Below are 17,500 nucleotides of genomic sequence, written 5' to 3' on the forward strand. Positions count from 1 at the left end.
CAAGTATGCATTGCTGTAATAAAAATAAAATTTTAAAAAGAAAATAAGGAAATTAAGTTTCAAACACACAGATTTTGTAAATAACATTTATGAAGATAAAATTTACTACCTGAAAGAGTCTCAGAGATTGAAGACTTACTAAGAGGGCTTGTAACAGCATATGATACCAGAAGAGGTTCTATGTTTTCCTAAACAAAGGGGGAAAAAAGGTAGAAATTAGATATCCTTAAATTCCACAGACATAAAAATCAATAAAAAGTTGAAAAAGAAAATCAAAGCAAAACAGAAGATATTAGATATAAAAATGAAATATACTTTATTATTTACCAATCATCTTTAATGAAACCATGTCTACTAACTACAATCTACCAAAACAAAAATAATCTTTAAGTGAAAGTAGTCATAATGATCTGCTAAAACCTTACTTTTTGGTTAATTTAAAATTCCACATTCTAGCCCTGGCTGAATAGCTCAGTTGGTTAGAACATTGTCCCAAAGTACAGAGTTGCCAGTTCAATTACCAGTCAGGAGCAGATCAATGTTCCTGTGTCTTCCCCCCCTCCCTTCCTTGCTTGCTTAAACAAACAAACAAACAAACAAGCAAACAAAATCCCATATCCTAACTCCTATAAAAGATAATTCATTAATAAGCACAATCTAACATTACATTATTATTCAGGGTAAACTTGCAATATAAACACAGATGTCAAATTTTTTCTTTCTCATGTAATTGCCATTATAATGGTAACTTTGATTTTTCATGGATAAAATCTGCCAGGTTGAAAAATTTCTTTTTTTACTAGTTAGCTCAGTTTTAATCAGAAATGAATCCTAAATACTGTCAAATGCTTTTACTACATCTACTGAGATGAACATCCGGTTTTTCAGTCTTTTAGTCTGTTGAAATGATGAATTATATGATTGTTTTAAAAATATTCAACCATCTTTGCACCTTTGAGTTAAATCTCATTTGGTCATGATCTATTCTTTTTACATATTCGTATGTTCATGAGGATATTGGACTGTAGTTTTCTTATAATGTCTCTCTCATTACAGTACCTTGTAATGCAGACATTAATAATTGGGAAGTATTCTCACCACTTCAATTTATTTGGAAGAGTATATGTCAAATTAGTATTATATTTTCCTTAGATGTTTGGTAGAATTCATTTAATAAGATCATCTAGACATGCAGTTTTCTGTGTGTGAAGGTTTAACTACAACTTAAATTTCTTTAGTTTAGTTGATATAAGGTAATTAATCTTGAGATGTGGTTGTTTCTGTCTTTCAAGAAATATATCTAGTTTAAGTTGTGGAATTCACTGATATAAAGTTGTTCATATACAGTATTCTCTTATTACCACTCAATAGTTAGCATATATATTTCCGTCATCTCTCACATTTCTTATACTAGTAATTGAGTACTCTTCTTTTTTCCTGAATAATCTGATTAGAAGTTTACTTATATATATATATTTAAAGAACAGTCTTCTGATTTCAATAATTTTTCTCTACCATTTTTATTAGTTTCCACTGATTTCTGAATTTATCTTTACTACCACCTTTCTTCTGCTTACTTTGCCTTTTCTTCTTCTAGTTTCTTAAAGTAGAAGTTGAGATTGATTTGATACATCTCTGATTTTGAAATAAGGCTTTAAAAAAGATTTTCCTCTAGCCTGACCAGCTTGTGGTGCAGTAGATAAAGCTTTGATCTGGGATGCTGAGGACCCAGGTTCAAAACCTCGAGGTCACCGGCTAGAGGGAAGGCTCATCTAGCTTGAGTGCGGGGTCGCTGGCTTGAGCATAGGATCATATAGTATATGATTCCATGGTTACTGGATTGAGTAAGGGGCCACTGGTTGAGCTAGAGTTCTCTCACCTCTGTCAAGGCACTTATGAGAAAGCAATCAATGAACAACCAAAGTGCTGTAACTACAAGTTGATGCTTCTCATTTCTCTTCCTTCCTGTCTTCATCTCTCACAATAAATAAATAAATAAACAAATAAATAAAGTTAGTTCTGTCTAAGCACTGCTTTAGCTGCATTCCACACATTTGTGCTGTCCTTTTTAAGTGGCTTATAGAGTGCATCTTTAACTTACACACTTTGTATATATAGCCTTAAGAACTTCTCCCAGAAGTTGTTGCATATTTTCTTTACGTATTTTACAAACCAAATGATACATTGTTATTAGTCTTTTTGAGAATGATATCTTCTATGGAGATTAAGAGGAACCAGTCTGTCATATTTGTCATTTAGCATTTTTAGTGCTCTTCATTCCATTGTTAAATGCAGATTTCCATCTGGAACCATTTTCCGGTTGACTAAAGGTCTCCTTTTAACATTTCTTCAAGTGCTATCGTGTTATAGTAATAAATTCTTTCAGCTTTCACATGTCTGAAAAGACCTTTAATTCACCTTTGTTTTTATGAAAGAAAAGATTGAGTTTTTTTTCTCTCTGAGTCATCATGAGAAGATGCTGTTGCACTATTTTACATTTGTCCTTCTTGATGTCATGTCTGTTTTCCCTAGCTTCTGTCTTGCTGTATTTTTCTTCACGTTTCACATACTGCAAAATTTGCTGAAATTTAAGATCAGTGGGTTTATAATTTTATCACATTGGGAAATTTTTCAGCCATTTTTCAAATATTTTTTCTGTTCTTTCCTGTCTCTTCTCCTTCGGGGTCTCTAATTACATGCACATTATGCCACCTCAATAGTTCTAGTTCACACCTGTCTGCTCTTTCCTATTCAGTCTTTTCTTCTGTTTCATTGAGAATAATTTCTACTGCTACATCTTGAAGTTTACCAATCTCTTTTCTTCATTATGGGGCATCTTTTCCTACACATGCATCAATTGTTCATTGAATGTCAGCCATTTTGAATTTAACTGCATTGTTTTATGATGTTATACTTGAGCTCTGTCATTCAATGTAGTTAAATACCTGAAGACAAGTTGAATCCTTTCCTGGCTTGCTTTTCCGTTTAGCTAGATTTTTAGTCTAACTCTGCTCCACTAACAAAGCAGCAATCCCAAGTAGCCAACACCCTCTTGAATTACAAGCTGTTGCTACCCAGGCTGGTGGGAACACCATTCCTGCCCATGTGCGTGAGCTCTAAGCATTGTTCCCCCTGCTCCATTAGGGCAGTCCTGTCCCTGACTTTGGGCAGTTTATTTTTTATTTTTATTTATTTATTTTTTTTCCTGAAACTGGAAACGGGGAGAGACAGACTCCCGCATGCACCCGACCGGGATCCACCCGCAAGCCCACCAGAGGGCGATGCCCTGCCCCTCCGGGGCGTCACTCTATTGCGACCAGAGCCACTCTAGCGCCTGCGGCAGAGGCCAAGGAGCCATCCCCAGTGCCCGGGCCATCTTTGCTCCAATGGAGCCTTGGCTGCGGAAGGGGAAGAGAGACAAAGAGGAAGGAGGGGGGTGGGGTGGAGAAGCAGATGGGCGCTTCTGTGTGCCCTGGCCGGGAATCGAACCCGGGACTTCTGCACGCCAGGCCGACGCTCTACCACTGAGCCAACTGGCCAGGGCTGATTTGGGCAGTTTAATCCCAAACCTGTGCTGACCAGCACTTGGCAGAAGACTCAAGCGGGACCCTGGCATATCTCCGGAGTTCTTTGTGCAGCTCCCTCTACAACCAGATCCCAACTCCATTTTCTCGACTCATGAGTCTACCAGGCCCCACCAAGGTACATCCTCCCTGTGCTGCAGCACAGACACCAGACTGGCAGTGAGCAGGCTGCTTCTGAGCTCACCTCATGTGATGCAACCTCCCAGGGATTTCCATCCTGTGCTGCCTAATGTTAGTTCATGTCTGAGAACCACTGTTCTCTGTATTTTCTCTAGTTTTTTAGTTGTTTCTCGTGAAAGTAAAATTAGGTCCCTCTTATTCCATTCTAGCTGAAAGCAAAATATTCTTGAAGTACAACAGTGAGAGGGAATGGATGATAATCCCAATATAAAAATACGCAAGAAAAATTATTAGGCAATTCTTAAGAAATTCAATGGCCTATAAATGTGAAAAATGTTCAAATCTCACTAACAAACTAAAATATTTTCAAGTCATCTTTTTCTCCTATTAAACTGTTTTAAATAAGTGTAGTTAACACGCAGAAATTACAAAGGTATGGTAAGATCATTCATACTTCAGTGAATCCAGATTCATATATACATTCTGGGTGGAAATTTAGCAATAGTCATCAAAAAGGTCACAAATATTCATATTCTTTAATTCACTAATTCCACCTATAAAAATAAACTTTAGGGGAGAAACAATTCACATTTATAGTATATAAATTCTAAATCTGTGGCACTTTCATATTTTAACACCTCTGAAACCTGAGTATAGTAGTTCCCCTTGTCTGCAGAGGGACAGGTTCCTGAAACCACGGACAATCTTGAACCTCACATAAACTCTGTGAAAGTCTGATTTATAAATTAGGCACAGTAAGAGGGTATCAACAATAACTATGAATAAAGTAGAACAATTACAAGGACGCCCTGTAGTAGAAGTGATATAAGCGTGATCTCTCAGAGCCTCTCGCTGTCCTGCACATGCTCTCTCCCTGGGATGACGGGCGATGACACACAGCTATGTGATGAGCTGAAGTACTCAGAATGGCATGCGATTTAAACCCCAGGAATTATTTATTTCTGGAATTTTCCAGTTAATATTTTCAGAATGAGTTGTCTACAGGTAACTGAAACCATGGACAAGGGGGAACTACTGTATATCTTGATCCATGGTGTGCCAGTGTAACTTTCCACCTTTCTGCTTAGTGATATATAAACACCATCCAGTCCATAGCACTGAGGGTCCACAACATATGCTATGTACAATAAACAACAAAAGTCTCATTTTTAATGCTACTCATGCAAAATAGCTGAGATCTGATTAAAATAGAAACAACTTGTTTCACATTTTTCACACTTACAAGATTTTCCCCCTTTTCATCGAAATCTGGCTGAGGCAAGTGCTCTGGACCCAGTGACCACTCCGTTGGCAGGAGGCTGTCGCTGCTCGAGTCCGCCTTACAGACGGGCGTTCCTCCTCTGCGCAGCGGGGTGTTTGCGGGCAGGGACTCGTCGAACACCTCGGGGCTGAGGTCCTCTCCAAAGGTAACTCTCTTCCTCTTCCTCATGTTTACAAATGTCGCTACTTTATAATTTTCTTGATAATAAAGAGGAATATATTTTAAAAATTAAGCTGAATTTTTTATCTAAAAGGTATATCTTACAATCTTTTAATATGGTTAGATTATTATTTGTATAAAAATCTAAAGAAAAATATTCAAAATGAAAAAGATATGCAGCATTTCTCAGTAAACTATGCTACTAGATTTTAGAGTAAATTTTTTATGAGTATCTTAGAAATTTTCAAAATTGGAATATCAAGTTTTACCATCAGGCAAAACTGGACAGAGCACTCCTGAGAAACCCCCTCGACAGAAACCCATGTCTGCTAGCTGTCCTTCAATCCCGTGTCATTTCAGATCATCAAAGCATTAGCAGGCAGGTCATTGAGAAGACTAGTACTATCTCAGGGTTTTTATAACAAGAAATGATATCCTTGGGCTTCAAAATAAATGTGAATTTCTTACCTGCTTTTTGTTCTCTGCAACAGTTTTTAAGAGTTGAGATTAAGCTTGGATGAGTCCCACTATCACAGTGGTTGTTACAATCTTCCTAAACAAAAAAAAAAATCAGTGAACCTTACATATATAAACATATACACAACAGTCACTAAAAATGTCAACATTAAGTTATTTGCTGCCAGGGGTAGAGACTATAGTAGTATATATCATCTTCACTTTTATAATTGTTCTGGCTAAAATACCATATCATATTAGCCACAAAGAAAAACTAGGTTCCCTAGTAACAGTACGTTAGGCCAAAATCAAAGAACTGAAATCTGTAATGTGGACTAAATCTACTCCCTGTTTTCCAATCTGGCAAGTGAAGCCAAGGCAATTGTGAGCAGCTACCAACATGTGCCCTATGGTGTCAGATGAGGCCGATCGCATCGATGGCCTCAGGCATGAGAATGACACCATAACAAGAAAAGAACAAGCAGGTCAATGGTATAATAGGTTGTTCTGTCTCTGAAACATGGGAACCACACCTTACACAGGTGTATAGAATCTCCTATCTACATTAGTACGTGCTTGAGTTAGAATTAAGGAGGGCTGGTGTTTGTCCCTCAGTTTTCCACAGGAAGATGACAGAGCATGCGAGCTGGTGTGGGCAGGACGGCATGAACTCTGAAGAGCAAGTTGGGGCAAGTCTAACCACAGGGCCACCGAGCAGCAAGAGAGCTGGGGCTGGGGCCTGGGTGAGCATCACCTCCAAAGCACCATTTGCCATCCAGCCTTGCTCCAGCCCTGACCAGCCCTTATCCTCTGGAGCTGCTCTTTATCTCCCATTCTAAGAGCAGCGCCATCTCTAAGGAACAGTCCTGCCCCAAACAAACCTCTTTGACAACTATCCTGAGTCAGTTTCATCTTCCTGACTAGGAAAATGCCCAGATAAATGTCTGTGAATTAAGTCAAGCCAAATCAGCTCTTAACCAGGAAAACTATTAAAGCACTTAGAATGGTACTTGAGCATCTATCTATGTAGATAGCAGGTAGTCTAATTCAGTTCAGCTTTAGAAACAGATTTATAGGCATAGCTATACGACAAAATGCCCACAGATTGAAAAAAATTAAGTTTCATTTGCCAGGAATTGGTGCCAATTTCACATTATCCCACTTCATGCTCAAATTACCCTGTAAGGTAATTACTAATATTGTCCTTTTATAGATGAAAAACCAGGATACAAAACGGTGATTAATTTGCCCAGGTCTTAAACTTCAGAGTGAGGATGTGAAACCAGGCACTTGGACTCCAGAGGCTGTCCTCTCCCACCACAAAGGTTCCTAGTCCACCAGGATTTTCACGTCAGGTCTGAGTTCACTTACAAACTTTGCTGAGGTTTATGTAAAACGGAGCTAACGCCCTTCTCAGAGGGCTAGGGCTGATTAATACATGCCAGAAGTCCACAGACAAAACCCATAGAGGCTGGCCAGTTCCCACCAGCCGTGACTCTCCCACGCAGACTGCTCAAAGTGCACGCCACACAAGAGGCATCTCCGGGAGAAATAATGAACAGACTCACACATTAAGAGCTATAAAACTCGCCTGACCAAGCGGTGGCACGGCGGATAGAGCGTCAGACTGGGATGCGGAAGACCCAGGTTCGAAACCCTGAGGTCACCAGCTTGAGCGCAGGCTCATCTGGTTTGACCTTAGACCCAAGGTCGCTGGCTCGAGCAAGGGGTTACTCAGTCTGCTGAAGGCCCATAGGAGAAAGCAATCAATGAACAACTAAGATGTCACAGCGTGCAACGAAAAACTAATGATTGATGCTTCTCATCTCTCCATTCCTGTCTGTCTGTCCCTGTCTATCCCTCTCTCTGACTCTCTCTCTGTCTCTGAAAAAAAAAAAAAAAAAACAGCTATAAAACTCATAAAATGTCATCTACCTATATTAAATTCTACATGGTATATTCAATACTGAGTTGTGTTTTTTTTAAAGAACAAAAACTAACAAACTGCACAGTGCTGTAAGTGAGAAAAGGAGGGGAAATTAGGGTGATGCACCTCCTTGTAAGCCAGTGTGACATGCAACATTTCAGAGATGCTGCCCTAACCCAAACGAATTTCTGCCGATCTGCTTTACCTGCACCTGCAGGCCTTCCAGACACAGCGTTGCCGAGGGTTTCTTCAGCGCCGAACGCAGGACGGAAATCTCTGGGGCTGGAGGGCCCCTACTGCACAGAGGTGTCCCCGGGGCACTGGTCTCAGCTGCATCTGAGCTCACTTCTGCTGATGCGACAAGTGAGACAGCATCACTCAACCCCTTGCCCTCCACGCAGTCAGCTACCTTGACTCCTTCAAAGGAACATGCAAGCATGAGCGGTGAGAGACACCTGAGCCAGTCTGTTCTACATTAAAAATATGCCTTTGCGCCTGTCCAGGCGGTGGCGCAATGGATGAAGCGTCGGACTGGGATGTGGAGAACCCAGGTTCGAGACCTTGAGGTCGCCAGCTTGAGTACGGGCTCATCTGGCTTGAGCAAAAAAAAAAAAAAAAGCTCACCAGCTTGGACCCAAGGTCGCTAGCTCGAGCAAGGGTTTACTCAGTCTGCTGAAGGCTGTGGTCAAGGCACATATGAGAAAGCAATCAATGAACTAAGGTGTTGCAACGAAAAACTGATGATTGATGCTTCTCATCTCTCTCCGTTCCTTTCTGTCTGTCCCTATCTATCTCTCTCTCTGACTCTCTCTCTGTCCCTGGTAAAAAAAAGAAAAATATGCCTTTGCAAAGGGAATGACACACTGAAAAAATTCAACCCTAATATGCCCTGCTTAGGGAATGCCATCTGGGATTTCACTTGGAAACATAAGGAGACAAGAGAAGTGGCGCTAGCCACAGCTTTGAACTCCAATCTAACTATGGAGTGTACAGATAATAAGGAGCTGCGGCCCCATGGAAATCTGCATGAGCCAGTAACGGTCAGTCCGCCTCTGTTCCGACTCCTGTGACTGCACCATACAACCACCCTGAGCTGCTAGAGCCAGAGGCACTTCCACAGGTGAGAAGGTGGGAGAGGATGACAATGACGATACAATCAGAAAAACCAACACACTGCATGTACCCCACACAAAGCAAGGCCCCCTCCCACAAATTCCTTCTCACAGGAGCACTGTCTTATGATTGACATTTAACAAATACACATTATTCATTTCTGATGTGACAGGCACTCTGAGACAGTGATAAAAAAGAAATACAAAGCACCCTTGCTTTCAAAGAATAAACAGACAAAATCACAGACAGTCATGGAGGGATGGAAAGGGCAGGCAGCATACCTACAGAGTGTCACATGAGGGGCCCCTGTGATTAAACAGGTCTGCATGCTGACTGCAGTGTAGTCACGCTTCTACACGTGAGAACATGACATGGGACTGAATATACACACAAATGAGTGCATGCAACACTGGTGAGATCTGAAACCAAGTGAATGAATTGCTTTGGTGTCAACACAGGATTACAGCTGTGTAAGATGTGCCGCTGGGGGCACTTGGAGGGTCTCTTTAGATTACTTCTTACAACTGCACGTGAATCTATAGTTATCTCAATATAAAAAGTTAAACAGGTGTATACAACAAGTAGTAAAGTAATGCATGCCTCACGGAAGATACTGATGAGATATGCGGACAGAGGACTGTAGGGTGGGAGGGGGTGTTGCTGTTGTGGGGCATTCAAGGACAGCTTCCTGGGCAAGCATCTGAATAAAGTGAGAAAGTGAGCTGTGCACACATCTAGGGAAAAGTATTACATGCACAAGGCCAAGTGCAAAAACCTAAGATAGGAAAGCACCTGGCACACTGCAGGGAGGGGTAGGGTAAGCATGAACAGAGCAGATGAACAAGAAGAGCTAAGAAATAAGCTCAAAGAGAAGCTAAGAACAGGGTCAGGTGAGGTCTAGTAGAAGGGGCCCTGGACACTATCCTAAGTACGTTGGGAAGCCAGTGAAAGATTTTAAGGGGAATGACACAGTGTGGCTACATTTTAGAAGGAGCAGCCTGGGTACCATGCAGAAGACTAAGAGAAGAAGGGGACAAGAGAAGAAACATAGAAATCACCTAAGATTTCCAGGCAAGAGAAGATGGTAACTTGACCCACTCTGACAGTAGTTAAGAAATGCTTGGATAACTGAACAATGATGAAGGCCAAATAGCACTTGTTAAAGGGGCTGGAAGTTAAACTTGAGAAAAAGAAGTGTCAAGCTAACTGCCAGGTTTTGGGCACAAGCATTGGGTAAATGGTGGCACCATTTAACAGAGATGAAGAAAACATAGCTGAGCAGCCCTGGCTGGTTTGCTCAGTGGTAGAGTGTCATTCTGGCATGTGGATGTCCTGGGCTCAATTCCCAGTCAGGCCACACAGGAGAAGCACCCATCTGCTTCTCCATCCTTCCACCTCTTACTTCTTTCTCTCATTTCTCCTCCCCTCCTAAAGCCATGGCTCAATTAGAGAGTTGGCCCTGGGCACTGAGGATGGCTCCATGGCCTCCAGCTTAGGTGCTAAAAAGAAATGGCTCCAGTTACAAAGGGCCCCATATGGGAAGAGTATTGCCCCCTAGGGGGCTTCCCAGGTGGATCCTGGTTGGGGTGCATGCGGGAGTCCGTCTCTGCCTCCCCTCCTCTCACTAAAATTAATTTTTTTTTTTTTATAATTAAAAAAAAGGGAAAGAAAGCAGAGCTGAGCAGAGTGGGGGGAGGAAAAAGATCAAGACCTGTTAAAGGATGCTGTCTGAGATGCTTACTAGACATCCACAACAGGAGTAGGGAAGCCAGCTGGGCAGTTATGTTTAGAGTTCTGGGAAGAGGCCACGGAAGAGGTTCACTAAAATTTTCAAGTGAACAGCACAGAGACAGCCTTCAATGTCAAGAGAAAGCCTACAATCACCTGAGGAGGCTGTTTAGAGAGAAAAAACCCAAGCACTGAACCCAGGGCACTCAAAGGTCGGAACGGAAGGGGAGGTACAAGGAAAGTACACAAAGAAATGGCCCATGAAATGGGGACAAGAGAATGATGCCCTGCTGCCCAGGGAAGGAACTGTTTCTCACTGGAGGCACAGCCAGGTCTGTCTGCACCACTTGTGTGAGTTAAAGGAGAGGACTGTATGGAGAGTGACCCTGGGATGGCAATGAGGAGGCTGCTGGTGATCAAAGCCTTTCTGGAGCTGGATCAAAAGGGGAAGCAAGGAGACAGCCCAGTGTGCCACAGGCCCACATGATGAGGACGTGGGTGAGGATATCAGCGTGGCAGAGTATGAAGCACCAGTGGACCTGGGAGAGGACCAGAGTGGGCAGAAGAGGTTCATCAGGTTGCATTTCGGCTAGATGGGTAAAAAAACAAAGTGGAGAGGACAAGGGAGATAATGAGGTATCAAACAGGCTCCCTCTCCTCCTAGTTCCCCCTGAACCAAGTATATGCTAACCCACATCACAAAATCTTTCCATTCTTCTTAAAGCTATGCTGTCTGAAATGCCATAATCTCTGGAGTGCCAATACATAACCTGTCTAAAACAATGAAATCAGCAGTAGACTCTTTTAATCAAGGCCCCACATCTGTGGTGGGTTTATTATCTTCTGTCTTATACAATATTTCGGTTTAGGGCCTAGAGAGGAGGTGAAATGGATATGTTGGCTATTCTTGTGATGTTCCCATAAGACAGGCTGTGCAGGGAGGTGTTTGGTTCAATGACAGTTTTTAATGACCACGCTTCATACATTCTATAACTACTATCAAAGAATATGACACTCCTAAGAGCAAATCCCATGAGAGTAAAACCAGAATATTGATACTGAATGCTGAAGGCAAAAGCATCTATCTATTCCACCCAGATGTAACAAACTCACAGCCAGCTCTGTGCCTCGCTGTCCACCATATGATTACAATTCAGAAGGCAGAGCTGATGTGCACTATCAAAAGCTATAGGAAGTTCTTCAGGTTAAAGGGAAATAGTATCAGAAGGAAAATCAGATCCCAGGAAGGAATAAAGAGAACCAGAAACTGTGTCTAGTTGGCTAGCTATAAAAGATTATATCCCTCAAATACATACATAATCATTTCAAGGAAAAAACAAAAAAACTCAACCTAGAGGGTTTAAAATGAATATAAACCTGATATAGATAATGTCAATAGTGCAAAGGAACATAAAAGACATAAGTGAATAAACAAAAAAATAGATCAATACAGTCTGCAAAATTTCTACATTTTACATGAAGTATAAAATTAATTCCAAAGAGATTATGAAAAGTTAAGGATGTATATCATAATCCCTACACTAAACTAAAAAAAAAAAAAAAAAATTCATGCAATGAAGTATAATTTAAAAAGAAACAAGAAAAATTCAAATGTACCTTAAAAAGACATTAGACAGAAACAACGATAAATAGTTGAGAACAAACAGCAAACATATGATAAAATGATAGATTTAAATCAAACCATATCGAGGTTTGAAAGGTTAACCAGCCAAATACTCCAATTAAAAGGCAGAGAATCTCAGATGCATTAAAAAAAAAAAAACAACCCACTAGTGTAAAGAGTTTTACTTTAAAGAGAGCACAGGAGGTTGTCTTTCACTCAACACAAACATACAGATTTTGAAAAAGGCTAAAAAATTTTGAATGCTGGTGGTCCCTTTCACATACTTTAAGACCAAAGAAAAATCATGTGTGTGTTTTCTCCAACAAAACATACCTGTTAATATGTTCAGAGACCCTATTCTTTTTATCAGCTTGAAAATATTTCAAGAATTCTTATTCACAGAAGACTATGTCATTTCTCACATAAAAAGAATTCTGAAACATTTCTACTGGACTACGAGCTCCTAAAACATAGAGAACTGTCTCACCACCAACCATAAATGTCTACTAAACAAAGGTTCAGTGGGTGAACTGGCACATGCATGGAGGAAAAAATCAAATAGTTACCAGCTGAAGCCTCTTTGAGCTCTGAAAGTGGAAGAAACTCTTTCCAGGGTAAACCAGGTTCAGAAGATTTCTTGGGGGAAAGTTTAGAATAAAAAAGTATTAAATTTTATTAATTATAGAATTACCAATATCTTTATAAAGATTTGAGTAAGCATTACAGATTATCTAGAAATCTAATGTTAAACAAATCAATCAATCAATAAGGCAATTTTATCCATCAATTTTATCACCTTCAGTATCAAGTCATAAAAGTAGAGAAGAATTTATGTAATACGAACAGAATATTCAATCTACCTGTATCTTAAATATCCTACCAAACAATATTTAGTTCCCTAGGAAAAGTTTATAGGACATGTTTTGTTTTGTTTTGGCCTTAATGTTTGAAGTCTGGAAACTATGTTAACTACATTAAGTAAGAAATTCTCCAAACAACAGAAAATGTTATATAATTACTAATGAAACAAGGTATCAATAGCTAGAATAGGAAAATCATAATGGCTAGGATAGAAAACAAACTCATATTAACATGGAAGCCATTTCTCAATTAAGGTATATGTCTAAACAATCAAAATTCTGATGGAAAATAATTATTACTGGTTCTGTCAGATGATGATTTCATATAACTAGAGGGACTAGAGATTATAAGCGACTCTGAGATACAAATGAAACTGACCAGACCCTGAAGAATCCTTAATTGACCATCAAACATTTATACCAATCCAAATAAAATCATTAGGACATGTACTGGACCAATGTGACAGAGAAGGGACAGAAAAAAGGTTTCAACTCCAGTCACGTTAGGTATCCTTTCTCATTAAAGAAAAGGGAACCTGCTGTATCAGACCAACACTAACAGAGGGAAGCAGTAAGTAGACATGAGAACTAGATCCTGTTTACATTGGAGTTAAGGTCAAAGACATTCAATAACATTATTTAATTCAGGTTGGTCTTTTGATAATCTTGACAGGCTTTAGGTAGTTATCAGCAACAAAAGTCCCTACAGTCCCTTCAGGCAAGTGAGCAGAGTAAAGGGGCAATCGCTAAATAACAGCCTGCTTGCAGGCTAGGATTAAATCATGAGAGGCCACAAGGCAGAAGCCCCAGGAGCCGCAGCTGAGGAGCACGGTGTAATCTCCATCTAATTTACCAGTGATGTGTACACAGACTGTGACTTTCTGTTGTACCATTAGCACCTACTACAATAGCTCGCAAGCATAAGACCACACCATTTCATCTTTTCATAAAGCCTCTTCAAACAGCTTTTAATCAAAGTTGTCTCTAGCAATCAATAAGCCAACCAACAACAAAAATTAACAAGTAGGAAATAAACGCGCATGCACACAATTTAAAACCCAGCTACAATATAGTAGTAGTAGGTACTATAATTACCTCAGAAAAATCTGCAACAGAAGTTCCAACAGCGCATGCTCTGTCTGTGTTGGGAGGAGTGGCGATACTGGACATCTGGGAATCAATTGCATTAGTCAGATTTCCATCAGAGCTGCCCCAAACAGACACTTTCTGACGTTTGGATAACTGTGCTGGGAACGCAGACTGCTGACATTCACCAAGACCTTCCTTCTTGGCTATACACACAAAACAAAATAAAAACAAAATAATAGGCATGAGTATTTTCTTTTACAACATCATTTTACAATTTTGCACACCATCACAATTTTAGTAAAATTTAATGCTCGAGTCCAAAGACCAACAATAAAAAGGAAAATCTAGTACAACTTTAAATTCAAAAAGAAAACCTAACAAAAAGTCAAGAGAACATGACTACTAAAAAAATATACAAATTTAATTAAAATTAAGTTTTTTAGACTTTAAAATGTATAAAAATACAGTATACTAAATACATTTGCTTGGTGACAGAGTATCTCCTTCTGTTTTTAAATTTACATTGAAACTTTAGAATATTTCAAAGGATGTGGTTATGTTCTCATATTGGCTCTGCTTTGATCCTGTAGGATTTTATAGCCACAATGTGTCCCAGTTCTGGCCTACAAAAAATTGTCTTGTTTGCAGAATTATAACAACCATGTTAATAAAACATTTTAAAGCCCAAGTGAAAACTGAAAAACGGGTAAGTTACAAACTACAAACACAAATGAGTACAGAAGAGTGGGTGGTGTGCTCAGAGTATTGTAGATGGATTAAACCTATCAGGAGCTGTAGGGCACTCCATGCAAGGAGCCGCTGAAATGTACTTGAAGGTGGTTCAAGAAGCTAAAATGGAAACATCTGGAACCTTGCTGAGGGTGCAGAGCATTGGAGATATGATTATTATGGTATGGCCAAGGTCTAATTCTAATGTTTGAAATACTTTGATCAGAAAACCAAAGGTGACAGAAAAAAAAAATAACCAACGGAATAATCCAGAAGTTATGGTAAAGAATAGGGCAGGCTATTAAGATGTCAGATTAGGTGTATCTGTTTATAATATTGGGGATGGGTGTTTGGTATCATAGACATGCTTGCCAAACAAAAATAATTTTCTAAAAATCAAGGTTTGTACACTCAAATGTGCCACATGTCCTATTCTATAGATGACACGAGCTAACAAGCTTTGACTGTTTTACACTTAAAACTTAACTGTGACTACGTGGAAATGTAGGCTCAGGAAGGCTTGATATCAGGTTTTTTCAAGAGAAATCAGAAATCCAGGGTTTTGCATGAAATGCCCTAAGCTTTAAATGTTAGGCTCCATTTAAAAACACAATTCTGCTCCAAAAGACTGCTTTTGCACTGTGGAACTAAATCTTTTTCGTATCTTAAAGGCTATCTGAATAAATACAGAATTTCTTCTACTCACACAAGCCCATGGTCTCGAACTCTCCCTCTGCCTCTGGGAATTCAGGACAGTCAGCGATTCTTCCTGTTTCCTTGACGGAGTGAAATGCCGACTGGAAGGCAGATATTCGCTCTCTTAAAGAGTTAACATTTTGACACAGTACCGGGCTGCCCTGTTGAAGCACAGAGGGAACTGTGAATCAAATCAAACACAGCTCTCTCTACAGGAGCCCTTCCACCAGACAGTGTGTCAGAGCAGCATCTCCTCCGCAGTCACACGTCTTCAGTTTGGACACTCAGTACGCCTCCTGCCATTTCAGTTTCTCCCTCGGCTCTTCCCCCAGTTTTTAACAAAACCTGAACGAAGAGGAATACCTGCGTGGTATGTGCACAGGTGTGGCTCTGGGCTGGTCAGTAAAGATACTAACAAGTCCACGGACCAGACAAGAGAAGTGCGGAGAAGATGGAAACACTTTAGGAAGGCATCTAGACAAAATACACACATCCCCAATTACTGAGGGCCGAACAACTCTTAAAAATATCCATCAAAAAATCATCTGTGTGATGCTTTGCCATACGGAAGTCTCAGGGTGCCCAGCTCCACTCAAGCTAGTGCCACTACCACCTTCATTACTGGATACCTCTCCCGAAGACAAAACGCACATACACCCCAGGAGACAGATACCCACTCCCACATCTACGCTCTTCATTGGCTCTTCCTAGGTCACCTTTCCTCACTTCATGGGACCCTACTGCCTTTGAGCTGACATCCAACCACTCATATAAAATACAAAGCCAAATAGTTAGATGGTATAGGCACAGGAGATCCCTGCAAACTCTAACAGGATTTCAGCCAGTCACAAAATGAAACTGACTCAAGGTAGGGACAGAAGTATCAGATAAATGCAAGTAACGCACAACTGAAGAGTCTGTCTACCCATAAAACAAGTTACTAGCCAGGACCTCTTCCCCTTAGGATTACACTACCAATATTATTTCCACTGCTTTTAGAGCTGTAGCAATTAACAAAATTACACCAACAGGCAAAAGTTAAAGCAAAAAAAAAAAAAAAAAGTCCCTTTAAGATATTGGATGGATGAGAATCAGTTAAAATCTTGAAGCCGCCTGACCAGGCGGTGGCGCAGTGGATAGAGTGTCGGACTGGGATGCCGAGGACCCAGGTTCAAGACCCCGAGGTCACCAGCTTGAGCATGGGTTCATCTGGTTTGAGCAAAAAGCTTACCAGCTTGGACCCAAGGTCCCTGGCCCAAGCGAGGGGTTACTCGGTCTGCTGAAGGCCCACGGTCAAGGCGCATAAGAGAAAACAATCAATGAACAACTAAGGTGTCACAATGCACAACGAAAAACAAATGATTGATGCTTCTCATCTCTCCATTCCTGTCTGTCTGTCCCTGTCTATCCCTCTCTCTGACTCTGTCTCTGAAAAAAATAAAATAAAAAAAATCTTGAAGCCATTTTTTATGGTGAATCTGTTCACACACTTGATTCTATTCCCAGTTAAATACATTCATAAAGCAAATTGTTACATAATAACAGAAGAATTAAAAATTCCAATATGATTGATGATGTCAAGTTTTATGACAAAAAGCACATAACATTCGTTCAAAGGTGGCAGTCAGCTCTTATCTATATGAGCTTTGGAGGAAAAAATGGGTTATTCAAAGTCCTAAATTGACCTCAAAAAGGCTTTTTTGGTATTTGTATTTAAACATGGTTGGGGTGGGTTCAGTATTGTAGGAATTTGGAGCACTTTGAAATGCTGCTTAAAACAAATTCAAGGTTCTTCAAGTCAAAACTCTTTTTTCCTAATGGAGAATAATAATCTACAAAGTAAATGAAACATTCAAAGTGTACTGCTTGATGCTCTTGTCTTCTTAACTGTGTCAGTCTCTACCATTCCTCCAAACATCAGAGACCATTTCAAGACTTGAGATGAAGCGGGGAAATTATGTTCTAGACTGAAATTCTGAAGACATATTAATATAGTTTCAGGTACAAAAGGCGCTAGTGATTCAGTAACTAAAAGGGCTTTTTAGCTTGAATCAGAACAGTACTGTATCTGAAGAAATAGTTGATGAAACCAAAACAATGGGCACAGGGATAGAGCGTCGGCTTGGTGTGTGG

The 17,500-nt window shown here is 40.1% G+C and overlaps 1 protein-coding gene across 7 annotated transcripts in view; it reads right to left on the reverse strand.

The window, feature by feature from the left end:
• The window catches only part of CDCA2 (cell division cycle associated 2), a 54,850-nt gene that overhangs the window by 30,069 nt on the left and 7,281 nt on the right, over nucleotides 1–17,500 (reverse strand). For 3 of the 7 annotated variants that reach the window (XM_066267148.1, XM_066267138.1, XM_066267195.1), the window contains exons 5-11: nucleotides 15,378–15,528; nucleotides 13,949–14,145; nucleotides 12,560–12,629; nucleotides 7,734–7,945; nucleotides 5,614–5,698; nucleotides 4,948–5,183; nucleotides 110–188 (exon numbers count right to left, since the gene is read on the reverse strand). In XM_066267148.1, coding sequence (XP_066123245.1) covers nucleotides 110–188; nucleotides 4,948–5,183; nucleotides 5,614–5,698; nucleotides 7,734–7,945; nucleotides 12,560–12,629; nucleotides 13,949–14,145; nucleotides 15,378–15,528 — 1,030 coding nt within the window. The remainder of the gene's footprint in view (nucleotides 1–109; nucleotides 189–4,947; nucleotides 5,184–5,613; nucleotides 5,699–7,733; nucleotides 7,946–12,559; nucleotides 12,630–13,948; nucleotides 14,146–15,377; nucleotides 15,529–17,500) is intronic. The other 4 variants (XM_066267166.1, XM_066267186.1, XM_066267176.1 and 1 more) reach the window with 4 other exon arrangements.

This window comes from Saccopteryx bilineata, chromosome 1 (genome assembly GCF_036850765.1).
Source record: "Saccopteryx bilineata isolate mSacBil1 chromosome 1, mSacBil1_pri_phased_curated, whole genome shotgun sequence".
Taxonomy (NCBI): domain Eukaryota; kingdom Metazoa; phylum Chordata; class Mammalia; order Chiroptera; family Emballonuridae; genus Saccopteryx; species Saccopteryx bilineata.